At 41.1% G+C, this 27,323-nt stretch overlaps 1 protein-coding gene across 1 annotated transcript in view; it reads left to right on the top strand.

The window, feature by feature from the left end:
* Syne1 (spectrin repeat containing nuclear envelope protein 1) overlaps nucleotides 1-27,323 on the top strand; it is a 462,188-nt gene that overhangs the window by 155,516 nt on the left and 279,349 nt on the right. The window contains exons 23-38 of the mRNA XM_059272792.1: nucleotides 186-320; nucleotides 490-648; nucleotides 831-1,039; nucleotides 1,648-1,756; nucleotides 3,091-3,255; nucleotides 5,231-5,398; nucleotides 7,114-7,278; nucleotides 8,346-8,486; nucleotides 11,272-11,432; nucleotides 13,344-13,494; nucleotides 16,804-17,031; nucleotides 17,404-17,502; nucleotides 19,172-19,359; nucleotides 19,691-19,814; nucleotides 22,178-22,344; nucleotides 25,489-25,642. Of these exons, the coding sequence (XP_059128775.1) occupies nucleotides 186-320; nucleotides 490-648; nucleotides 831-1,039; nucleotides 1,648-1,756; nucleotides 3,091-3,255; nucleotides 5,231-5,398; nucleotides 7,114-7,278; nucleotides 8,346-8,486; nucleotides 11,272-11,432; nucleotides 13,344-13,494; nucleotides 16,804-17,031; nucleotides 17,404-17,502; nucleotides 19,172-19,359; nucleotides 19,691-19,814; nucleotides 22,178-22,344; nucleotides 25,489-25,642 (2,523 nt within the window). The remainder of the gene's footprint in view (nucleotides 1-185; nucleotides 321-489; nucleotides 649-830; nucleotides 1,040-1,647; nucleotides 1,757-3,090; nucleotides 3,256-5,230; nucleotides 5,399-7,113; nucleotides 7,279-8,345; nucleotides 8,487-11,271; nucleotides 11,433-13,343; nucleotides 13,495-16,803; nucleotides 17,032-17,403; nucleotides 17,503-19,171; nucleotides 19,360-19,690; nucleotides 19,815-22,177; nucleotides 22,345-25,488; nucleotides 25,643-27,323) is intronic.

Below are 27,323 nucleotides of genomic sequence, written 5' to 3'. Positions count from 1 at the left end.
ATGTGATGACTTCTGACTGGTAACCGCGGATGGTTATAGTTTGTTCCCGGAGAAAGATAGAGTTGCCTGAAGTTTTGATGAAGGCAACTGCTGGCTACAAGGCTCAGTGTGACGTGTCTTGTGATGTTTTTACTCTGCATCCTAACTTTACAGCATCCTAACTGTGCTCCCGCCCTCCGTGATAGGAATTCTTCAGCCAGCTGGACCAGAGGGTGCTCAACGCTTTCTTGAAAGCCTGTGATGAGCTCACTGACATCCTCCCAGAACAGGAGCAGCAGGGGCTTCAGGAGGCCGTGAGGAAGCTGCACAAACAGTGGAAGGTGAGTGGGGGATTATGGGAACATGAGAAATCCGTGTCCTAGAGGCTATCCTGCAGTTCAGAGAGTTTGAAGTAAGAGAGGACTAGTTCAGAACATTTTGGCATCTCAGTGGGACATATGACTACTCAGAAGCTTCATTCTGTTTTTCTGGATCTTTCTGTGGATACAGGATCTCCAAGGAGAGGCACCTTATCATTTGCTCCATCTAAAAATCGATGTGGAGAAGAACAGATTCTCAGCTGCCGTGGAAGAGTGCAGAGCTGAGCTGGAGCGAGAGACCAAGCTGGTGCCCCACGAAGGCAGCGAGAAGGTCATCAAGGAACACAGGGTATGTGCCACACCGTAGAAAGTGCATAACTATGTAAAGATACCTAAAGATGTGATGGCCTGAGGAAAATGGTCTTATTATATTGGTCCCCCCTGTGAATCTGCCTTTAGTTTTTCTGTGAGAATATAGAGGTATTCTGCACCTTCTCGCCAAAGGTAGTGAAAGTGTTTATCATGTCTTAGGTTTTCTTCAGTGACAAGGGTCCTCATCATCTCTGTGAGAAGAGGCTGCAGCTCATAGAGGAACTGTGTGTGAAGCTCCCAGTCCGGGACCCAGTCAGGGACACATCCGGAGCCTGTCACACGGCTCTCAGAGACCTCAAAGCTTCCATTGACAGTACTTACATGATGCTCGTGGATGACCCAGACAAGTGGAAGGACTATACTAACAGGTACTGCAGCGTTTCCAGAGATGGCTCCAGTCCATCTTGATCCTTTCCTTCAGAGATTATTATAAAACAGGGGGTGGTATAGAGTTTGTTTCGGGCAGTAAGAAAAGCAGATTACTTTAATCTTGCCCATGCTTTTGTACAAAGGTACTTCGTTTCAGATTACTCTAATCTTGCCCATGCTTTTGTACAAAGGTACTTCATTTTATTTGTTTTGTTTAATGGGTTTTATTCCAAACAGGGTCTGGATTTTATTTCAAAATAACCCAGGTGTTCTTGAGGGCCAATAATCCCATTCCTCTTGGTTTTCTCATATCCTCTCCTTACAGGAGGGTGTCTGCCTCTCTTGGTTAATGTCACTCTGGTGAGACGTATGAAGCCAGACCTCAATTGGTTCCTTTCCTCTTAAGCCCTGAGACACATCAGCTAAGCTCCATGAGAGTTATTGACCTCAGATATTAACACACTTGCCTTGGGCTTCGTATTAAAGTTTCCAGAAAGTGCCATCAACTTGGGAATCACTGGCTCCACATCCATGAATTCAAAACAGAAAATGTATTGCACCTTCCTGAGAGTGTGCCCCTCATCATAAAGTGCTTATGTGCTTTCAGGTTTTCTGAGTTCTCTTCTTGGGTGTCTGCAAAGGAGTCACAGTTGAAGAAAATCAAGGATGAAGCCATCGATACAGCCAACCACGATGAGGTTAAGCGTGTGGTGGATGTAAGTTCTGAGCTGGTCCTTTCTAGAGGAAAATTTCCAAAAATTAAACACTCATAATGTAACTGGTTTGTTTGTTTGTTTGTTGGTGTGTACATTCTATAAAAATCAGGTTTCTATAAATTTATTTAAAGACAATGTTTATTCATATTACTATGGTAAGGGTAGGTCCCCACCACCACCACCATGAAGCTGTTGATAGCTTTGAGATTTAAGCACACTTAATGATGTCTCTGATGCAGCTTTACCTAAGGGGGAATGCTGGAGCAGGAAGTAGCATGCACAATTGTACAACACAGCATAGATTTAAGTATTGTCACTGGAAACAAGAATGCTGTGTGTTTCTGTACAATCCAGTTTTAACCAGACAACCTGAGGACACAGAGACAGTAGGGGAATTCTCTGAGTATTCTTCTGTTGTAACCAAACTGAACTGGTTCATTTCTGTTGCTTTAGAAGCAACAAACCCAGCCAAGGTAACGGAGCTCCAGATCTGAATATCATGTTTTTTCTGTGACTAGCACACTGCAGCCCTCTCCCTTAGAAAGACCTTCACTTGGTATAGACTAGAGTGCAATTCTCTTTCAGCCATTCTAATCCTTCAAAATCACGTATCTACTACTATAAAAGAGAATGCTTTGTCTTTCTGCCGCTGTCTTCTGGGGTCCTCTTTTCTCTGACTAACTCATATGGTTGCCCACGGTACTAGTAGAGGACTCAATACCATCACTGTGTACATACAGAAAATGAGTTTCTGTTTGTTGCTGTTTTAGTTCTTTTTTAAAAAAGAAAATCTTATCTTAGAATGCAGAGACCAACTTTGAAGCCAGCTGTGTCCTGTCTGGTATGCATTTTCCCCTGCTCTAGACTCACCATAGCGAGTATAAATGGTTGCCCCAGGACCGTGCCCTCTATAACTAGTCCTGGAGACTTAAGGCTTTGGAATCTTCCCAGCACTGTTGTGGTTAAGTGAACCTTCTATGCTAGTTAGAGCTTGGTCCCACTTGTGAACCTTTGCAGACTAGTTTCATGTAGTTTCAGACAAGTTTGTTGTAATGAAGGGAATATAGCATCTAATTTAATTCTGAAGGTAATTTTTAAAAGTATGCTCATGTTGGCTTTGCCCATTAGGTACGGCCATTGGGAAGCCCTTCCTTTTAGTACTCATTCACTATGAGTGCGAAGAATATCATGAGCTCTTTAGTTCTGTTGTGATAGAACAGCTGCCTCACTCTGTTACTGCCATTTTACAAACCTTCTTGGGTTGAGTTCTTTCCTGATAGCAAGTTGTGATTCCTGATCACCCTTTGTTCATAAAAAGCGTCCTTTCATTCCAGGAGATCAGAAATGACATTACCAAAAAAGGGGAGACTCTCAGCTGGCTGAAATCCAGGCTTAAACATTTGATGGACGTTTCTTCTGAGAATGAAGCCCAAAGGCGAGGAGATGAGCTGGCAGAACTGTCAAGTTCTTTCAAGGCTCTTGTGGCGTTACAATCAGAGGTGTGTCATTTACTACACTCAACAGAATCCAAGGGAGGAGGCTCTAGCTGAGAGAGGAGGCTGTAGGACCATCCTTGTTTTGGTTGTCGTTTAGCAAGTAGTTTTACAAAGAAACCTTAGTTACTTATATGAAGATTGTTAGGAAAGATGTGCAGGATGCTTGAGTTATGGACAATGTTACTGAACCAGTTAGTTCAAGTTAATGACCTATCTCTGAAGTCCAAAGATGACTAGTCAAATAGTTTCTGCTCTTATTGAAAGCATCGTTATTTTGTTATCACTTAAAAATATATTTCAAAGTTTATGAAAAGGGGTTTGAGAAGCATGATGTCATGGTGCATAACTGTACTCCTAGCTGAGGCAGGAGGACAGGAAGTTCAAGGGCAACCTAAGCTCCATGACAAGTTCAAGACTAGCCTAAGCTACATGGTAAGAGTGTATATCTATAAACAAACAAACAAACAAAGAAATAGCAGAAAAGAAAAAAGGAATAAGTAATAAAGATGCTTAAAAGTCAGATTAACCCAGCAACAGAGTTTATAGTTTATATCCTGCTTTCATATAATCTTGATTTTTTTCAATGTCTCTAGGGCCCAATTTCCTTACTTTTAAAACAGAGTTTAAAATACACTAATAAGGGAGTGAGAAAGACTAACTTCAGTACCTTAGGTCAAGGACTTGGAAGAGTATTGAGACAGATAAGTCTTCATTAGCTTCTAACCAGTAATAATGAATCATCATCATCATCATCATCGTCATCATCAATGGTTAGTTGAGAGACCAGAAAAATTCCATTTTAGCAAAGGCCTATTCATTCTAGACTTAATATGCATTCCAATGGAATAAGCTATATTCCATTATAAGTTAAAACATTCAAATATCATGTCTAGCAGGGCCTTCTCCACTCATCTGTGTGCATGTAGGAAGTTTGAGAAGGCAACAGGGGACAAGTTTAGAGTTCATGGGGTTGAGAGGGAAGGCTGTAGAGAAGGACAAAGTAGTATTGGAAGGATATTTTCAACAAGCGGTCTATTATTTGCTTCTTGATTTTTCTCCCTTTTAAATAGTATGAACTCAACATTTTGTATAAGGTATTATCATAGCCTGATAATATTCCTGAGATTATAATCAAAAGACCTCAAGATATGAAGTATAAAATAGACACAACTTTATTACTCTACTTTGGCTATCAAGCCATGTACATTTCTCTTTTCTTAATTTTAGAATAGGTCTTTAATAGGGTGCAGAATCTTGTCCAATGAAATGAAACTCTTGGCTCCTCTAAGTGGCTGTGCCATTGAATAACAAGACTTAAAACTATGCGAAATAATAGATATTAGATACATATGAACTCATTTTTAGCTGTTGAGACACGGTTAATGCATACACTTAAAATATATACTAACTATATCATAGACTTCAGTGGAGTAATTTTATTCAAAGGCCATAAACTTTGAAGTTATGAGTTTGGGAAGTATAATGTACAGTGTAACAAACAGAACTGTTTCATATATCTGGAATTGTCTAAGACAATAGACCTTGAGTCTCTCACAAACATAAAATTATCATGTGTGGGGTAATTAGCTTAATTAGAGAAGTTCTTTCTGAGAGCTGGAGCACTAGCCCAGCAGTTAAGTGTACTAGCTGCTCTTCTAGAAGGCCAAGTTCCTAGCACCCATGTGGCAGCTCACAACCATCTGTAACTCCAGCCCCAGGGGCTCTAACACCTCTTCTGACCTCTGCAGACACCTGATATGCATGTAGTGCTGAGATATAAGCAAGCAAAACACTTATTTGCATAAAATAAAAATGAATGTATTAAATTTTTAAAGCATTTTCGAATGTGTCCTAAAACATCTCACTATAGCTTAGTCGTATGTGAAGTTAATTTGTCAATCTCATTTTCATTTTAAAAGTATTCCACAAACTTTGTTAATTAGCGTGTGATTTCCTTTTGTTTTCTATGAAAATTTAGGTTGAAAAAATGTTAAGCAACTTTGGGGAATGCGTTCAATACAAAGAAATAGTGAAAAGTTCCCTTGAGGAGCTGATGTCTGGCTCCCAAGAGAGCCAGGAGCAGGCTGAGAAGATCCTAGACATGGAAAATCTGTTTGAGGCACAGCAGCTGCTCCTTCGTCACCAGGTAGAGTCCTCTTGATTCCCCACATGCGTGCACGATGCTGATGAGAGATGGAGAATAGATTCTGAGGTCGGGGGGTGGAGGGTGAGGTGGGAGGAGAAGGGACCAATTGGATGCTTCAAAACACTTAGCCATTCTGTTCTCGGTTCTCTCTGATAAGCATTACATATATCAGGGTACCCTGGAAGACAAAGACCTAGACAGTTTAGTTTGCAAAATTACAACTTACTTGAAATGCCAGATGTTTCAGGTGAGTTTGCTCTTGCAGAAGATTAGAACTAAAACCAAAGGAATTATATGTGTGTATGAATGTACATATGTATGTGTGTATATAGATATATATATGTATATATATGCATTATGTGTATATTTGAATATATGTATGTGTGTGAATATATGTATGTATATAATTGTGTACATATGTGTATATATATAGGTGTATTATGTGTAGGTGTATATGTGTATTATATGTGTATATGTGTATGTTTGTATGTTTATATCCATGTATTTATATTCAAACTTTTTTGGTGATGGATTAAAGCCAGGACCTCAACTCTAAGCTCAAACTCTCTACTGAACTACATCCTAAGTCCCCAATAATAAACTATTTTAGTCAACTTGTTTCCTGTTACCCTGGTGGCAGACATTAAAATTAAAATAAGTATATACACATAAGTATGTACATATATAAGTATATATAGCTGTATATATACTATATATAACTATATACAAGTACATACTTTATATATAAGTAATATAAATATAAAATTTACATAAATACATAAATGCTTTTGTATAGTAGTATATATGATTATACTGCTTGTCTAACTCAATATAAATCAAAGTATTATTCAAAGAAAATATTTAATGATGAAATTCTAGCTAATTTAATGTAGAAAATGCTAACATTACATTGTATACACAAAATGTTAATTCTCTTAAATATTCGTGTAAAACATCAGCATCTAGGTTTTGTGTAGTTCAAGAAATTAAGATCTGATGTTAAAAGTTTTTGATCCTTGGAAAGGTAACAGAGTTCCAAAGTCAAAGAGATAAGATTTTCGGTATTTATTATGTTTTAAAACTTACCATATTTCTTGGGCCAGGACTTGGTTACATGAGTGTGCAAACTTTGTAAAGATATGTAAACTCAACACTTGAGATTGGTGTACTCTTCTATCTGAAAGTAATACTTAACATAAAATTATATGGCATTATTAAAGTTATATGGTAATTTTTCTTGAATTTAGAGTTCCCCCAAATACTTCAGTATATTAACCATTCAAATATATACTCAGGAAGGAAAATTCATAACATTTGCATTTTTACAACACAGATAATAAAATGGAGTGAGGCTTTTTAAAGACAGAAAACAACTATTTGAAGAAGCCTGTCAAATCAATTGTTTAACCAAATTATTTTGGAGTGTTGCATATATTAAATGTTCTCCAAATCCACACACAATTAAAATACTAAAGCCAAATTATATACATTTTGACCATTCAGAACATAAGCCATGTTTAAGAAACACCCATCTTTGGTTAATTCAGGATTCCTGATATTCACATTTTAACTATTGACCTCTCCTTTAAAACATGGTCCAAGCCTACACCATGTGAGGCTTTGCCTTACATACATCTGAGAGCTGCATGATTATAGCCCTGCATAGCTTCATAGAGAACACGTTTTCTATTCTTCTATTGAACACCTACTTCTAGCAAAAGACGAAGATGATCTCAGCGAAGAAGAGAGACCTCCAGGAGCAGATAGAGCAAGCGCAGCAGGGTGGGCAGGCAGGCCCAGGCCAGGAGGAGCTACGGAAGCTGGCGAACACCCTTACAGGCTTGGAGCAGAGCAGGGAGAGGCAGGAACGACGCATCCAGGTAGGGCTGGGCTGGCTCAGGGCCACTCTGGCTGGACTGACTTCCTGTCTCCAGCAAGAGCCAATGTCACCTCCACTGCTGATGGTGGCATTTTAAGTACTTTATCTGGATTGTTTTCAGTCCTGACAAACTTCTGGAGGGGGGTCTTGTAAACACCGTATTTCATGCATGAAGACACTTATCTTGGTTGCTTTTCTCGTTCCTGTAACCAAATTCCAGGCAAGGAGCAGTTGGTGGGTAGAAGGGCTTCTTCTTCTTCTGGCTTACAGTTCAGGGGACACATTCCATTATGGTAGGAAAGGCATGGCAGCAGAAACAGAGGCTGGCTAGTCATATTGTATCCACAGTCAGGAAATGGAGAATGAACAGAAAGTGGGGACTGGGTACCAAACCTCAAGGCCTGCCCCTAGTGCCCCACTTTCTCCAGCAGGCCTCCACTTCCTAAAGTTCCCACACCCTTCCCAGTCAGCCCATCAGTGTGGACCAGGTGTTCAAACACATGAGCCCGCACTGGAGACATGTCACATCCAGATCACAGCAATGCTTGACAGGGTCTAGTGACTTGTCCCCATGCTACACACAATGGAAACCAGGATGTGATGCACACTCATGTGAATCCACAACCTTGGTCATACTGATTTTCATATCCCAGAAATCCAGCAGCCACACCTTTAGGGCACCCTGTGCTTCAGAGTGCTGTTGATACACTACCCGAAAAATGACTGAGTTTTTGCTACTTATCACTCCTTGCTTTCTTTCCTGCTTCCTTCCTGCTCCCCCCGCCCCCAACCCTTTCTTGACAATGATTGAAGGGCTATTTCCCCCTCGTCAGTTACCTATATGTTATACCCTCATCTGTTAGAAACACAAGATATTACATTCACTGGGGAACTCAGACGTCATCTGAAGACCCAGACGTGGGATCATCCTCAGTCGGTGTGGCCGTGGGATGTCACACTTGCTACAGTTGACAGCTGGGGAAATGAGTGAGAAGCTGCAGTGTGTTAGGATTCAGCCTGATCACCTGTGATGCAACGTGTCCTGTTGTTTATTTATTTGTCATTTAGGTCAGCTTGAGGAAATGGGAGCGATTTGAGACCAACAAGGAGACGGTGGTCAGATACCTTTTCCAAACGGGTTCCAGCCACGAACGCTTCCTGAGCTTCAGCAGTTTGGAAAGCTTGTCGTCAGAGCTGGAGCAGACCAAGGTACATCGAGGCCACGTGGTTTCTTGTCGCTCATTCAAAAAAACCTTTATCTCCACTCTTGTAGTTCATCATTATTACACATTTAATGAATTCTTACTATTCACGGATGACCCGCTCTCTTCAGTACACTGTGAAACAAGACCATGGGTGGGATCTACACCTTAAGAACTAAGATTTTTTTTCACGAAAGTGGGTAAGTAGCAGTCCCCCGACAGAGGTGTGGATAAACTCGATATTCATGACTCGGTCAGCGAAGACTGAGAAGCAGGTTTTGCAGCTGGAGGACAGACAGATGTTCCTGGATAGAGGAACAACATTAGGTGTGAAAAGTGTTAGCAGGGTGGCTGTACTGTAGCTCCAGATAGAGGGGCATTAACATGGAAGGCTGGGCAACGTTCCAACAACGAGACCCCAAATATTACTCTCCTGGCAACAGAGAGCTGGGTCATCTGAGCTCTTAAGAAGGTCACACAGAAATCGACGTGCCTGGGGCAGGGAGGGGGTGAGGGGATGTCTAAGCAAACAGAAATCAAGTAGCAAGGGTGCCAGACTGGGGTGCTGTGCACAGTTAGAAAGTGCTTTCAGAGCCCAGCTATGTACTTGCAGACACTGCCACACAAGCGTGTGGAATGACATGGAGGGCTCTCTTTGACCTCCCCGTTCACTATTCTATTTGACAACTCTTATTCTAGTTGACAGCCCGTGGGTGGCTGCGCTAAGGGACTTTCGCTTCTTCCATGTGCTGGCGGGTGATATGCTCACACGGGAAGGCCAAGTTAAATTTCCCAACAGGCGTGGCCTGGCATGGAAGTGAATGTTTACAGAGATGGGGCTGAAGGTTGCTCCACAACTGAAGGGCAGAGTCTAGTTTCAGCTATAACTCTCCCTGATGAGAGCCAGTTCTTTCCCAATGCCTTCTGCAGCCATTTGTACATCATAGTCTCTGGACGTTGGTGACAGCGCCTTACAGCATCATTCTATTTTGGTTTAGTTTGGTTTCTCCAATCCTCTTCTGTTCTTTGAAGCCCTCTGAATCACAATTTGCTGTGGGTAGCACAGGCAAAATATTATATATATATATATATATCATTTTCCATGGCTCTGGAAAACACAGGGGCACAGCCACACTGACTGACGCTTTTGATTACATTTGAGGAATTACACTGAGCTTCATGGTCTTCAAAAATGGACAAGCAATGACCCGGGAGCTCACAGGTAGTCGTAAGCCAGATTCAGTGCTATGACATCAGCAAGCATTGTACTGGAGGATACTGTACATCTCTGTGCTATCAGGAGGCTCTGACTAGTCCTATTTGAACCATAGGTGGCTTTTTTCAGCAACAGTGATGCTCATGTGAGACTACTGAGTCTTTCAAACAGGCAGCTATAATGATTTTTATGATGTTACTTTTATCTTCTACGGTATTGTTATGACCTTAGGAATGGTCCACGTAAGTACAGTCTTCTCATATGGTATTATAGAATTTAGGGAGATGCTTTGAGTGGCAGGTTGCCTTCTACAAATATTTACATAGCAATTCTGTGCTGACTAGTTAAAAGGGGGAAGCTGGTGAATATTTAAACCTCCTGTCAGATTTGCTTGCATGAGAAGAAATAAGACATTAATTTTCTCCACTTAAGGTTATCACTAAGGTTTATCTTTTCTAATTTAATAGCCAACATTATTTACCTGACAAGATTCAGGCAGCACCTAACATGTAGCAGTGCCTCATACAATTAAGACTTTTGAATTAAAATAGCTCAGAGCTGCTGAAAATCAGCAGGTGGGATAAATCAGCTTTCGTCCCTATGAAAGATGTACAAATGATAATTGGTACCTGCCAGTGGAAGACACTCAAAGATGAATCTGCTGATGGATGCTAAGTTCCCCTCCAGGAAAAAAAAAAAATGTGATTACGTACATTTCACACGCACACAAAAGAGCCTGAACAGTAATTCACCAAAGAGAGGGAATGAGTGATTCAGAATCATAGTACAGATTTGACTCGTTCAAAAATCAGCTTTGCCATGACTGGGGATGCAGCTCAGTTGGAAGAGTGTCGACCTAGCACATGGGATGCCCTGAGCTCGAGTCCTCGGTGGGTAAGTCTAGTGCAGTGTTGTATGCCTACAATTTCAGCACTCAAGAGGTAGAGGCAGGAGGATCAGTTCAGTAGCAAGTTTGTGACCTGCTTGGCTTCCATGAGATTCTGTCTCAATTGCAAAGCAGAAGACCTGCGCTTCTTTCCAGCATGTTGTATGTGGATATAAATAAAATAAAACTCCACAGCATCATAAACAGACTATATGACATCTCAAGGAACTAATAATTTCTTTTTACAGAGAAAAATACATAAGAAAAATCATTGGTGCTCAGTATAAGATAAGATATCCCTCTATTAGATAAACAAGTCTTTCTAGTTAGACCAGAGATCTACTGTCCTTATATTCAAAGAATAGATGACTGCTGGTTATTTTGTGAAGTGGCCAGAAGTAAATGAACTTATTTGAGGATAAGTTAATGGCTGTAAGTATCTCAGAATTCGGAGCAATAAACCCAAATCAGGAAAGAGTGGAAAACCAATTCTACAAGAGTTTGTGGAAATATTTCAATAACCCATGTGAGTCCATCCTATTATTCAGAGCATTACACAACCATCTCTTGGTCAATCTCTGCCGAATACTCAGTTCCTTGAATGCACCGTCCAAGAGTCTAAGATACGTACCTAACAGCTCCGCCATCTTTCTTTTTGCTGTTGTTTTTGTTCTGTTTTTGGTTTTCTAGGAGTTTTCTAAGCGGACAGAAGGCATTTCCACCCAGGCTGAGAACCTCGTCAAGGAAGCCTCAGAGATGCCACTGGGGCCCAGGAACAAACACCTGCTCCAGCAGCAGGCCAAGTCAATCAAGGAGCAGGTCAAAAAGCTGGAAGACACACTTGAAGAAGAGTATGTGCTTCACACCTTCTAAACTCCCCTCTCTGGGATCACATCCCATGCGGTCTCTCCTGTGTCTCCTCTGCCAGTCTCTCAAAAATCTCAAGGTGTCTGTACGTTCCCACCTGTCTTGAGGAAGCAACTCACGATCCAAAAGGAAATTGTTCTCAGCCCAGGAACTGGTATCCATAATAACGAAAGTATACAAGCGATGTGGTGTTTACATCTTGAACTGGTATATTCATCACTAAGCCATATCTATTCATTTCTGTGGCCTTCGTACCATGCAGAGGCAATCTCAACAAAAAAATAACCCACATTTACTTTTTTTACTATTTTATTCTAGTGTCACCTGTTAGAAGAGGAGATATCCTGATAGCATAGGTTCTAGGCCTCAGCACACATCATGTAGAAAAAATATCTCAAACTCCAAGTTCATGAGTGTGTCCATAGTGCCTCAGTATTCAAATTACCATGGATTCACATACCCTTTCCAGAAATTACCTGCAAAACTCTATCTTGGTTTTAAACATTTAATATTTATCTGAAAAGAAGAAATAATCTTGTGTCCCTGAGAAATCCTTCTACAGAGCTTTGAGATAAGCTTTTGATATCATAATCAATATTTTCTAAAACAATATCACTAACATTTTTATTTAGTAACACATTGAATAATAGTCTATGACTCTCAAGAAACAAGACTGTAATCACAGGAAGGGTTTCAGAATGTGAAAACTGTTTTCAGTACTCTTGGGGCCTTGCATTTAACATTTTATATTTGCCTAAACTTTAAATTTTGATCAATATTTTATTTGAAACAAATTCTGACTTCAAACTTTGACAACTTTATATTTGATAAACTCCACCAAACTATGTAAACAGCAAATCTGAGACTATATTAGAAAATAAGCTACTTCTAAATGGATTATAACACCCATTTGAAACTAAATTTTATGTTAAAACCTGTACTCACTATTAGATTGCATTTGCGTTTCTTACAGTGCTAAGTGCATTAGACATACACAGGGTTCAATTTTGACACTGTGACACTATTGAATTTGACAATCAATTGATGCCATGTTTGTTTTGGTATCAAGTGCCTTCTGTAATCAGGTATACTCTGTTACTTTTCCTTCACCCAAGGACATCAGTTAGTTGAGTGTTAAAGTGTTAGTCTCCTAGTTTCTTTCTAAACTGAAAGCCATGCTCAACTGGTTATATATCCAGACCTAATACCAACTGAGATTCTCCCATTGAAATCCTATTCTTTAGGCTTACCACACAAAGAGTCAATGTCATCTGTAAATAGTTAGGGAGCTCATGAATGAGAGTTTCTGAAAGTCTTTTGGAGTCAGGACTGTAGGAAATGCGTGAATCGCAGAGAACATTATAGGTTATATACCAAAGGTTTCCCCAGGCTGACAACAGAAGGCTTCCGTGCAGCCTGTAATCAGAGCACGGCTCTAGCTGCATTCACAAACATGGACTGTACCAAAGTATTTCAGTATGAAGTGTCCCAGTAGCACCAATCCCCACCCCGAAAAGCAAAGGCAATATGTCAAACTATTGAACCCCAAAAGCTATCCTGGGAGAGTCCCCTACTCTAAGTTCTGAAGGCAGCTGCTCCTGTGCAGAACTGGACCATGTTGGCTCACACATTTTGGTGCCAGCATAAAATTGCATTCCAAGGGCAGCTCTACTCATAATGTAGCATGTGCACTGTCTCCTCCAGTGCCCGTTCCAGGAAGAGACAGGGAGGCTGGGGTCAGACAGGCAACTCAGATCAAGTACATATGATAGTTTCTGTTTTGTAAGAATCAGAAATATCCCCCAAAACCTTTCACCTGGTGATGTATAGAGAAAGAAATGTCTTGCTATTCTTTATGGAAATATTGCTTTTTAACTTAATTTGGTTAATTTTAGTATTAAAACCATGGAAATGGTGAAAATCAAGTGGGATCATTTTGGCAGTAATTTTGAGACCCTGTCCATCTGGATAACTGAGAAAGAAAACGAACTCAATGCCTTGGAAACTTCAGCATCTGCCATGGACGTGCAGATCAGCCAAATTAAGGTGACCTGCGCACACGTTATGCTTATAATCTCTCTTTAAGAACATCTGTCTTACATTTATATCACCAAAAGCTATTTGATCCCACTAAGCAGTCATGATTGATGATACTTTATAGATGAAATTGTGTATTAATACTGTCTGACTTACAGATTCAAATCAATATTGTGTGCAATATCATTAAACTATTTTTATGGTTGCATTATTCTTTTCCTTGATTTTGGTTTGATGCACATGGAGTGCCCTGTTCATACATTTATACATCATGAAGTATACTCATCATCTACAACTAACTGCACTTTTTAAGAACGACTCCAAATGTCAGACCCATTATTAGCTGTGTTAGCCAAGCATGGTGGTACATTTCTCTAACTCCAAAAGTCACAAGGTAAGGGTGGGAAGATTGCCACAAGTTCAAGGTCAGCTTGATCTATATAGTGAGTTCCAGGCCCCTCTGGGATACATAGTGAGACACTGTCTCAAAAAGCCAAAAAAGCAAAAATACTCTCCACCTTCCCAAAATGCATTAGTGGCATTTACCTTTATTATCCAGAAGGGGGAGCTAGAGAGACTTCTTTCTATAGAGAAAGCCTTTAGACTTGGCTGTTTTTCTTTTCACTGATGATCTTGCTGCCTGGACAGAGTCATTTATTGCATTAGCTTTCCAGCTGCCAGAAGAACTAGGTATACAGGTTATCACTGATCTCTCTAGTAGAGCAGCTAAAAAATATGGGCTGCAATAATTGAGATTGCAGTGATCATCCTTTACTTTATATGTATTGAGAATTATCTATATATTATTTGAGAATTTTCTACATGCGTACAATGTATTTTGAACATATCTACCAGCTAGTCTCCCTTCTGACTCCTTCTAGAACTCCCACCATGTCCTCCTTCCGAATTCAATGTCCTCTTTTACATATACATTCTCTGTTTTATACAATTTCATGCCACACAGGTTCAGATTCAGCCACTTCCTTCTGCTAGCTCTGTTTACTTGTTTTTTTTTTTTAATGAAAAACCCCTTTGCCATTAACTATAATAGAATAAATGCCAAGGTGAGGACACATTTCACACTGTGATTCAGAACAAGTGACAGCCATGTGCAGGGCGGAAAGGTGAGGTGTCATTTAGCTGACATTGCTCTTGCTCATCAGGCATCCTGTGCAATTGGAGATCCAGAGGACATGGCAAACACAGCCTACTGTCTTCTGACCTGTCCAGGAAGACAGCTGCCAGTAAAATTCACAAAATATCTTAACTCTAATAAAAAGTTGTCATTTAATCATTTTCACTAAATTCTAAGAAAAAGACAATGTCACATTTGAACTGTTGGGTCTCAAAACTTCTCCTTCCAGAGATTAACAAACACTTTATGACTTACTTTATTCTTTCAGAAATTCATTTGCTGTAATATTTAGCCTTATCACAGCAATTCTGAATTATAAAATTGATCAAATGTCATCCCATTCCTCAGACAAATTAGAAATATTTAATTCTTAAATATAGAGTCAGTTGTGGATTTTCTTAGCATCAAGCTAGAAATACATTTTGATACACCCAAAATGGCACTTCAAAAATGATCTGAAATATATTAAGCAGATACAAATAACAACAACAACAAAAAATGATGTGTGTCAACAGAAGCGACAAAAGAGTAGAAGAGTGGAATCCAAAACATTTTGATTTAGAAGCTTCATATTCTCATTTCAAAGTGATGGTTTGAATAGCCATACTATTCAGAAAGATTAAAACTACATTGGCAATATCCTTTCCACCTTAAATCAAGCTTATGGCTAAAATCAATGGAGTATTTGCATGGCTGTAAAGACAATCTACCCATCCTTGTTCATCATTGTATATATTTCCAAGTCAATACTAATAAATAGCAACAATATATTCTTGGCTCACTTCCATCTTATCTCTGATAGGCTATATACTCATATATATATATATATATATATATATATATATATATATATATATATATGTATATGTATATACTCATATCCTATACACATACACACACACATAAATATTCACAACCTCACGATCTAATCCCATGGCTTATGTCCACAGATTTGCTGATGACATGAATGGGTCTGAGAACTCATAATTTTGTTCTTAACTATGGTTCTTTCTGTTATGTGCTCTGATTATGTAGACAAATTATTAATGCATATTAGAAAATATACATTTTGAACCTATGAGTATTTTTTTCAAAAAGAATCCAATAAAACAGCAAAAGAAATAGAGACTCTACTCATGCTCAGATAACAGTGATCTGCCAGGGACTGTACCCATGCATGTGAAAATGAAAAAGTCATGCCCTTTGAGGGGACACAAGCTCTTTCAAGTTGTCTCATCTCAACAGAAGTCACAAACTTATCTTTCCTAGGGTAACAGTGTTTTCCATTTAATATTTTCACATTATTTGGTTTGATTTGTACCCCTCCTTGGAGAAATGACTTGCATTTTCTCCTGTTTATGAGACTCACACACACACACACACACACACACACACACACACACACACACATACACACACTGCTGCTCACACATATGTGCACACATCCTGAGTTGCTCTCCGTTTTTTTGCCTACATTGGCTAATATATAAAATATCTTGTCTATCCCAGATTAAATGGATGATATGTACACATTATTTTTCTACAGAGTACCTAGCCAGTGAAGAAAGCAGCAGAATCCCAGGTCCTATGAGGATTTTATAAAAACTCTTAGACCAAGTGTCTTGGTCCCCAGTGATGGAGGCTCATATACTGATGAGGTATATAGTAGGAAACCACTTGCCTAAGGAATAAATGATAAATTGCCAAAGGCTGTTTTCATGTGTGAGTAAAGGGCTCAGTCAATACAACAGACTCAATTAACTTTGGCAAAGTTAAATACATGCAAATATTACTGTTTTTGTAAGTTCCTGGAACACACAGCTTTCCCAGATCAGCTGACTGGAATATCTGATTGATGAGGAAACCCCACACCCCTGTCTCCAGAGGCACTGAGAGAGCACAGGGTTAGCCTTTTGCTTATTTCGTCACAAGAAGTAGCCACCTCTCTGTCTTCCCCATCCAGCCAACACAACCACCATTGCTGTGCACTTTCCATGTGTTTCTAGGCATCTGGTCTCCCCAAATGAGGTCAGGAAGCAGGTGGCCTTTGCTTGCCCCTGACCTGAATATGTTTAGGTGTCAGTTAAGCAACCTGTCCTGGTAGTCTCTGCTAGGGATCTGTCATTTCATGCAGGTGAGCCTGTTCAGCCCACACTGACATTTTCTCTTGTTTTAAACATCAGGTCACAATTCAAGAAATAGAAAGCAAAATCGACGGCGTTGTAGGGTTAGAGGAAGAAGCCCAGTCCTTTGCTCAGTTCGTTACCACCGGAGAGTCTGCTCGCATCAAAGCCAAGTTGACGCAAATAAGGCGATACTGGGAGGAACTCCGAGAGCACGCACGGGGGCTGGAAGGGACAATCCTGGGGCATTTATCACAGCAGCAAAAGTTTGAAGAGAATCTGATAAAGGTAAGACCTGGTCTGAGCAAGCTAAAGTTACATATCTAATATATAGAAATGCAGTAAACACTACAGAAAGGGAGCAATAAAGAAAGACCACGTGCTCACACCCAACAAGTGGTTAGTAACTACATTCAGAATTATTTATATGGCACCTTTGGGATGTACAAATGTCATTATACATTGTGTTAAGATCAAGTCTTCACATTTTTTCTCTCAAGTAAGATGCAATGATTTCTGACTTTATTAAAATGCCTTTTTAAAAGTGCAATCATGGCATTGAAAACTCATCTACAACAGGAAGGTCGCTGTGTCCCCAATAACCTCCTCTGCCTTGTTATATATCTTAAATTATTTTTATGTCCCACCATTCTTTTTTAGATCCGGCAATCTGTGTCTGAATTTGCAGAGAGGCTGGCTGATCCTGTTAAAATATGTTCCTCAGTTGCAGAGACATACAAAGTTCTCCAGGAGCATATGGTGAGAGTGTATCGCCACACTTTTTCATATTTAGCCACTCAAAAACTTGGTTACTCCTACTTGAAAGGAAAACAGTAAATATTGCAAGAGTTAAAATTGGAAATATTTTATGTTAGTTGAGGAATTAAATGGTTCAAACATAATCATTTCTTATAGCAAGATATCTGAGTATGCAAACGATTTATCTTTATATATATACATATATATTATTAAGGGAATAATATATATTAAGGGAATAGTCATTTAAAATGTATTTACTGGGCTGGGGAGATGGGTGAGCTGATAAAGCTCTTGTACTTAAGTATCTGCTGGATCCCAAGCACCCACAGAAAATCAGGGCAGACACGATGGCCTTCAATAATGCTCAAGAGGCAGAGACAGGATAGCAGGGGCGGGAGGGCTGGCTAGACTAGTCAGAACTGAAAGCTCCATGTTCAAAACAGATCCTGCCTCAATTAACAAACTAGAGAGTAACTGAGAAAGACACCCAACCTCAAATTTGAGTTTCTGCATGTGTGTAAACACACATGCCCACACATACAAACACATACTTGCATACCACAAACACACACCACATACACAGATACACATGATGTGTAAATGTGCATATATATGTATATGTATAAATGTTTCTCTTCTCATCAGAATATGTGATGTTTTCGGATTATCTCTTCAATGAATCCCTTTCCCGCTCTCCACTATTATATGTGCAAGAAAAAAAAAATAACGTGTGCAGAGCAGAGTTTAGACACTTATTCAGCCACATTTAGATGTGAGAGAGTCTGCCCTAACAGATCTCTGAGAACTGGCTTCTTGAACCTGGCTACGTTAACTCCTGATCACTGTCAGGATGAGCAAAACAACACACATTGTCCCGGCTTTATGAACATACATGCAACACACTTGTCTGTATTACAGCAACCACATTGTAGGTATACTCACCTGCAAATGATGAAGATGGAAAGGACAAATTGGGACAACTTTTCCCTCAGACTTCCTCATATCAGGAGTGCTCATGGAGATTTAATCCTCCCAGGAAAAATCCTCATAGACCTACCCCAGAGGCATGTGTCTCTTAATTGATTCCAGATCCAATCTAGTTGACAACCAGGACTAACCATCCCAATTATCAGATATAATTACAATTGTTCAGTTTTCGTTTATGTTATTAGGGGGGCCTGCCCCCACCTTTTACAGGGTCCCCATGAAGAGGATAGAGGGATAAGGAATTAGTAGATAGAAAGATAACGGAGAGGAGACAGACAGAAACACAGGATAGCTTCGGGAGGACCTGGATCAAAATCCACCGGCCCCATCTGTCTCTTCAAAAGGGCTTTTTAAAGGAATGCCCAGGGATGGGGCAAAAGACCTCCTTCTTGCTACACCGAAGCATACCGCACATCCAAGTGCAAACCCTTCCAAACACCTGGTGACCACGCAAATGGTCAATCCATCCCCTTATGCAACCCTGCTGGGTAAAGCAAGCTCAGATCTTACTAGGAAACCTCAGTGGGCGCCCACAGTTTATAGATTCACCTTGACATGGGTGTAGAGAAAGCAACACTGTGCATAGGTCGCCCCCTGCATTTGCAGGTGCTGCAAGTCCTTTCGGCCCATGCCTGCTGTGAATTAGGAAGAAGCTCTTGCATCTCCTCTGCTCTCTCCTCAGGATCTCTGTCAGGCCCTGGAGTCTCTGAACAGCACAGTCAGCACTTTCTCAGCCAGTGCCCAGAAGGTGGTGAACAGAGAGTCGTGTACCCAGGAGGCTGCGGCCCTACAGCAGCAGTACGAGGGCATGGTACACAAGGCCAGAGAGAGACAGAAGGCGCTGGAGGACCTGCTGGCCCACTGGCAGAGGTCAGCAGTGTTAGCTCTTGGCTTACTCTCCGTGGGCGATAGGAGCGTCCGGACGAGCTGTGTGAACTTGAATGTCTACTGTGGGGTGCTCATTGAGACATAGGCCTGAGAGTAGGGAGGAAGTATGTGTATCTTTACACATTGTACGGGTGTGAGCAAGTGTGTGAGGATTACCATGAAAATGAATGAAGCTAATCCCTTTGGTATGAGGGAATAACACAGCCAATGGGCATCATCTGTCACAGTTCATGTCGGACCTGCCAATCTAGAGAGATTTCGTCTCTAGTATGATAGTCTTGGATGAAGTTGTGTCTTTTTTCTCTTTCTCTAGGCTGGAGAAGGGCCTGTCCCCATTTCTGACCTGGTTGGAGCGATGTGAGGCCATAGCCAGTTCACCAGAGAAGGACATTTCTGCAGACAGAGTCAAAGTGGAGAGTGAACTACAGTTAATACAGGCAAGTTCAAGGAGGGCGAGGATGGAATGGAATGGTCTTGTGTGGCTGCATTTTAAAGTTAGTTTATTAATTACATATCTAAGCCTCTTAACCATCCTGAAAACACCATGTGACATCAAGATGTACTGAAACAAAGATGGTATTTCTCACTCACAGACACAGTAACAATGGGAACTGTGTGGTGACCTGTGTCCACGGTGCCTTAGAAAATCCTGCAATACAATGTGTAGCACCTGAAGAGAATTGGCATTCTAGGAGGAGAATCGGGAGAGTCAGAAATGTATAGCTAAGGAGAGGCTGGCAGCAAATACAATCGTTCAATTTTTTAACTTAGGTGATTTTTTTTTAAACAAAAGGTGTTTTTGTAAAAAAGAATAGAATGTAAAAAGAAATCAAGAGTGACTGTTGAATTCAAGAAAGACAGAGAAAAAAATGAAGCCCCAACAAAAAGACAGAAAGACAATGTGACTTAAAACATCCTTGAGAAGCCCATATTCTAAACTTAAATTAAAAAAAAAACATTTTTATTATTAAAGCTACAGACAATATTGCTGGTTTTGAGATATTAGTGTGTTTGGAGGATGCTGTCTGGGCCAGAAAAGCCAACAGGCAAAATTGCTTCTAAAAAGAGATTGATTGTGTGATAGAGTCATAGCTGGACTTTCCATGTCATCCTTCAGTGTAACTAGCAAGAGAAGCAGCGGGACGTCCCGCTAGTTTTCTATTTTTCCTAAAAGTCCACCTGAGGCATCTATAGCATCTGAACCTGCGGCCCACCTCCTGCCTTTCCCCTCCCTGACTTCGGAAGGATGCCCTGGCTCGCATCCTTTCCCACTCCAACTTACAAATGCTCTTCGTCTTCCAAAAGTCACTTTCCAGAAACCCTGGGACTGTCCGAAGGCTGAAGTGGCTCACAGCTCAATTTAACCTTCTTTACAAGTGAGGAAGGGTGGTTCCGGAAGGAGAGCCACGGCTCCTTTCCCTAAAAACAAAAGCACGGATCCACTTCCCACTTTGATGATGCCTGCTGTGTTTATCCCATTGTTAATTCTTCCATTTGTTCAATGAAGATATATAGATATAGATATAGATATATAGATATATAGATGTAGATATAGATATAGATATAGATATAGAGATATAGATATAGATATAGATATATAGATATATAGATATAGATATAGAGATATATAGATATAGAGATAGAGATAGAGATAGAGATAGAGATAGAGAGATAGAGATAGAGATAGAGATAGAGATAGAGATAGAGATAGAGATAGAGATATAGAGATATAGAGATAGAGATAGAGATAGAGATAGAGAGATAGAGATAGAGATAGAGATAGAGATATAGAGATATAGATATATAGATATATAGATATAGATATAGATATAGATATATAGATATATAGATATATAGATATATAGATATTCATGGGTGCCTGCTGTGAGCCAGGTGTCACACCAAATCCTGAAGCCATAAAACTGAACACGTGCTGGGCACTGAGAAGACTAAGAGAGTCCACAGGCCTCTGTCGCAGGGTCTGAGCACGGCAGTATCAGCCAAGTCTCCTCTCGACTGTGGCCCGACAAAAGTGTGCATGCGCTGCTCGCCGCCTGGCCTTGCTTCCCAGGCCGCCTCTCTCCTGCATCCTCCCCAGCGCTGAGTCCAGCAGCTGCTGGGGGTCTTCCTCCTCATCCTGGGAGGGTACTCCACCCTTCCCTGCCTCTTCAGTTTTGTTTGCATCCTGTGTGGGGCCTCGCGGGGAAGCGGAAGAAGCCTCTTGATGAGTGTTCATGGTGTGCTGTGTCGTCTCACTTGTGATCATTTTCATGGCTGTCACCTGCTGTCATCTTTGATTTTTCTCTTGTTAGCAAGAGCCAGCGGTTTTCATGGCCTCGGAGCACCCAAGAAGTTCATTACCCAATCATCAAAAACAAAAACAAAGTGGTTGTATTGCATGCAGATAAAGTGAACACCCCCTAAGTTCTTCAGTTTTGCCTAATAAAGCCTCTAATACAGAGCAACGCCACATTCCCAGTGCCCGGAATGACGTCTTAACTTAACCCAGTGCACGGTGATCTCTTCTGCAATAGATTTTCCTTGATTCTCTTTGTCGACTCAGTTTCCTCACTGTGAGGGAAACTCACAGCTTCCAGATTTGCCTAACTGATACTCAGGCACTGAGAAACCCTACAGACCTCAATATCGTTTTAAAAAAGTGTTAAAGGTGACCTAGAGCCAATGATAAGCCAAGTAATAAGTCTCTCTGATCTGTTGCACAGGAGTGTAAAACCAGCCTCAAGTGGTCTTCTGGGTCAGTCCTCTTAGAGTGAGGCTTGTCTTAATTTTTGTTCTCCAGGCTCTGCAAAAGGAAGTGGTGTCCCAGGCCTCATGCTACAGCCATCTCCTGCAGCTGAAGGAAACCCTGTTTACCGTGGCCTCCAGAGATGACGTGGCCATGATGAAGCTGCAGCTAGAACAGCTGGATGAGCGCTGGAGAGACTTACCACAGATAATCAACAAAAGGTCGGTTCTTCACAAAAGGGCCTCTAATGAAGCTCATTCGTCTGCAAGGGTGGCCGGTGTGCTTTGCTTGATTTTATTTAATGTGGCTGTTCAAGGGAAGATGATAGAAGAGACGAGAACTACTCACTCTGTCATGTTGGAATCCAGGATGTCCTCAGAAGTGAACATTGCTGGTGAGCCTGGACTCAAGGCATTGGTCTTACAACGGGCCAAGTGAGGAACCCAAGTGCAATACATTGAATAGAGAAGGCTGCTGCTGTTTGCATTATTTATTGTATCTGGGAGAAAATAGTTACTAATATTTTGCCTCATGTGTTATTTATTTTTCAACCAGAAGTGTTTTATGCACAACTGCTACTCCCTATCACTCCAATATACACATTTGGAGAAACACAGTAAAATGATGTTGCATTCAATGGAGGTAAAACTAGATTAAATCTTAATTAAGATGAGGATTAATATTTGGCAGATGGACATTTCTAATTAAAAGCATGTCTGTAATTGGTATTGACTACCAATTGTTTTATTGTCAGCACAGCAGCTGCACTTGAATCTACTGCTGTTTCAGCTACTACTGACTGAGGCTTCACAATCACTGCCCAGCTGCTCAGGGTGAGGTCCGGTGGGACGCAGAAGTCCTGCCAGAACAGCCTCTGCTGATGCAGCCACGTGTAGTTTTTAACTAAGTCCATATCATTGTATTTTACAATAAAGACTCCGGAGTCAGATACCGGGGTGAAAACCTGCTAACTCAGAGGGGCCAAGAAGCAACAGCTGACCTTTCTCCTTACCCAGCAAGGGAGCGTCTCTTTCACTGCCCCAGACCAAAAATGGGGCCAGACTCAAAGTCCCTCCTCATTACTTTGTGTGCATTTCTCTATCCGTTTTCCCAGACTCTTCCTTACTCTCTATGGCTACTTCTTGCCAACTAGTTGCTGGCTCTGCCTCTTGACCTAAGATTTTATTTAATTAACGCAAACTCAGGGTTCACAGTGTGTGATAAAATATCCAGCAATAACCAATGTGGTTCTGCATACTCTTTAACCTCTCTGGCTGCTTAAAAGCTCACCTATTCGAGCCGGGCAGTGGTGTCACACACCTTTAATCAGCACTTGGGAGGCAGAGGCAGGCAGATCTCAGTGAGTTCGAGGCTAGCCTGGTCTACAAAGCAAGTTCCAGGACAGCCAAGACTGTTACACACAGAAACTCCATCTCGGGGGAACAAAAAGAAAAAGAAAAGAAGAAGAAGAGGAAGAAGAAGAAGAAGAAGAAGAAGAAGAAGAAGAAGAAGAAGAAGAAGAAGAAGAAGAAGAAGAAGAAGAAGAAGGAGAAGAAGTAGTTCACCTATTCAGCAACTGTTTGTTGAGTTTCTGAAATGAAATTCTGTTTCTAGGCACGGAGATCATTCCCCACTTTCATAGTGTCTGTGTTTGCTTTATTGTTATCTTTCATAATCAACCAACAGATTGTTGATGGGGTACCTGTTGCATGCCAGGCACCACACCAGCTACTGAAGCCATGAAAATGAACAAAACTTAACCTTGAGTATTTTTAAAATCAGGCTGGGAATAAGAAGAAACCCACGAGAGGGATGAGCACAGAGAACTCTAGAAAGAAAAGAGATGTTTTGAGTGGCTGGGGGAAGGCACAGAGAAGAAACAGTGACAAGTCTCCAAAGTCAAGGAATTTCCCTTCAAACAGAGCAGGCTCTGTGCTCTAACTCCCAGAGAGAATGGAGGGACTTTCTAACTGACACAAGCGTGCGAAGACATTGAAAGTCCAAGCTACGCGAGCAAGGTGCCGCTTCTAGCTGCTTCCTGTTCCATTGCATTTATCCACGCAATAAGATACTATGATGAACAAATTTAGGAGAGGAAAGGGTTGATGTCGGCTTACACTTCAAAGTCACAGTTCATCACCGAGGGAAGTCAGGGCAGGAACTTGAAGCAGAGACCACGGAAGAACGTTACTTGCCGGCACTGACAGGGCCACCCTCAGTTTGCTTTCTTATATAGCCCAGGATCACCTGCCTAGGAATGGGGCTGCCCACAGTGGGCTAGGCCCTTCTAAGTCAGTTCACAACCAAGTTAAAGCTAACTGCAACATAAGGATGGTGTGTAGATAAACTCTGAATGTATACTACCAGATTATGTATTAATATGTGAGGATTACTATTTTTTAATTCCAGCTTTGGATTCTGATATCAGTAACCTATTATGAATCAGCTAATTCACTTACTTTATAAGTTGATTGGTCTCTGAAAATATGCCGAGCCTGTTTTCCAATTCTGTAGTTAGCGAAACAAAGTAAGTTCTTGCATGTGTGGAGTGGGAAGAAGGGCAAGTCTGGGTTGGAGGAGATAAATGTATCATTAAACACATGAATGAGACCGTTTCTGGTGATAAATACTAATAAGGCAAAAAAATAAGACAATGTGGCACCTTAGACACATCTGAGTGGTATGCCAGAGCAGACTAATGTTACTCTGGGGACCCACACACAGCAGAGAGAGCAAATGGGCAAAAGTTCAAAGGCAGGAGTGAGTGGGCACATACAAGAGAGATCAGTGGGAGTGTAGGCAGGCCATATGAGATGAGCCCAGAGAAGATCGACCAAGCAGGACACCACCAGAGCACAGTAAGGAGCTATAGTTCTAACAGGAAGTGGTATGGAAACAGAAGAGGAATTCTCTAATCCAATAAATCCTGCTTGGCTATCACCTTGAGTGCAGGCAGTGGGGAGGTCTGGAGGCAGCAAGACTGCCCGTGTAGAGTACTTCTAGAAACTGGGCAAGAGAGGAAGGGGCTTAGACTGGTGTGGATGGGATAGGGCACACGAAGAGGTGCCACTTTGCATGTGGTGCTGTGGTGCTGCTAGAGCAACAGGCACAGCTCAGGGGTGGTGATGCTGATGTGGTGTGGAAGCACAGAGGAGGAAGAACAACCTACCAGAATGGACAGGGGTTCACTGAGACCAGGAAAACCATGAGAAAGACAGGGCTTGGGGATTTGAATATACCCAGAGGTCTGGCTTGTGTCTGTATAACTGTATAACTTTGCTCAGGGGGTAAACACCTTTCCCAAAGTATAGCAGGAACCATTCTGTTCATCGCCAACCATTTATTGTCCCCGTTTCTCCCCACAGGATGCACTTCCTCCAGTCCGTGCTGGCTGAGCACGAGCAGTTTGATGAGCTGCTGTTTTCCTTCTCAGTCTGGATTAAGCAGTTTCTCAGTGAACTACAAACGACTTCTGAGATAAGCTTAAGGGACCATCAAGTGGCTCTCACTCGGCACAAGGTAAAATGGGTTCTCTCAAGGTGGAAAACAGATATATTCAGAGAAGAGAGTCCTTGAGTTCAAAGGGACGACATACTTAAATACATACACAGCAACAATTTAGCTGTTGGCTGTATGAAAAATGGCTTAATGATTGACCTTATGGACCCAGCCACTGTGTTGAGCAGGTAGATTAAGCAGATAAAAATTACTTCAGGTAAAACAGCTGGGTAACTCAAAACAAAAAACAAAAACAAAACTGCAATTTTTAGCACAAAATGTTAAGAATTTCCCTTTTTGGGTTTTCTATTTTGTTTTGGTCCAAAACCAAAGACTGATACAAATTCCAGTGTTTTAAAGGCTCATTTTCCGAATTAACTACTTAGTATGAAATGGTTCCAAGTTCATGAATTATTGATATTTCCCTTATTTATAACCTATGAACAATATCTGTTTCGTGCTATTAAAATTCAACATCAGATATTGATCAAGTATTGAGATGCTAGAGTTTCTATATAGAATCCATATAAAACATTTGATAATCTCTGAGTGTTTATTCTATGGTGGCTTTGAATGCCCCCTCTAAGAAAGGAAAAGTAAACCTTCTAGTCTTCAGGACAGGAGAGTTTTACTGCTTGATGGAAGGCGCAGGCTGAAAGCCTCTGGCACTCCAAAGAGACTACCCAAGAGGTGCTGCCTTCTGACTAACGGTACTTCAAAGGGATGGCTCTCAGGCTGGTCAGCTGACCAAAACCAGAGGCTTTCCAAAGACTGACATCTCAAAGGTACAGAGAGAATGGACTTACTTGGGCAGGCTTTCTAGAGAAAAACCTCTAAGTACAAAGGAAGTCAGAGGTTTGGAGTGAGAAGAAGTGGTTTAATTGTCAAGCTGGGAGCCATCTAAAGCCATTGTGGTTAAGGTTAAAACCAATGATGGTTTCTCTATGGTGGGAGCCGTGCTAAAACTGATGACAGTCTTCTGCTGGATTTTAAACATGGTGTATTGTGAGCTGGTCAGAATAAAACATAGATATGATTGGAAAGTAATTAAATCAGAGTTGTGTTCTATATGGCACACATAGATGAGCAAAATGGAAAAGCTGATGAATGTTTCTGAAAGCTTTGCTGTAGATAACTTAAAAATATTTTATTTTATTATTTTTAATTATGCATGTGTGTGTGTGTGTGTGTGTGTGTGTGTGTGTGTGTGTGTGTGATATGTGTGTGTGTTTATACATGTGAATACAGCTGCCCACAGAGGCCAGAAAAGACCACTGGATTTATTGGAGATGGAGTCACAGACAATTGGGAGCCCTTTGAAAGGGCATGAATCACTTAACCACTGAGCCATCTCTTAGACACCCTGTGGATGAATTCTAACTGCTAAGCTAAAGGCTGAAGAAAGGGGTCAGTCAGTGAAGTGCCATGCCCATACAAGGGCCAGAGTTTTATCTCCAGCACTCACGTAAAAAATTCAGACACGGTAGTATGTGCCTAGAGTCCTAGTTCCAGCAGGCAGTGAAAGGAAAATCCCTGAGGCTTCCTAGCCAGTCGGTCTCACCCAATCAGACACCTTAAAGTTCACTGAGAGACCATGAAGGGGAGAGCAATTGAGGAAGCCACCCAACGTTGACCGCTAACCTCCACATGCATGCATGCCCAGGCACACATAAGTCCATACACATACAAATAAATAGAAATA

Source organism: Peromyscus eremicus, chromosome 8b (assembly GCF_949786415.1).
Source record: "Peromyscus eremicus chromosome 8b, PerEre_H2_v1, whole genome shotgun sequence".
Taxonomy (NCBI): domain Eukaryota; kingdom Metazoa; phylum Chordata; class Mammalia; order Rodentia; family Cricetidae; genus Peromyscus; species Peromyscus eremicus.
This window is presented reverse-complemented; position numbering and strand designations above follow the sequence as displayed.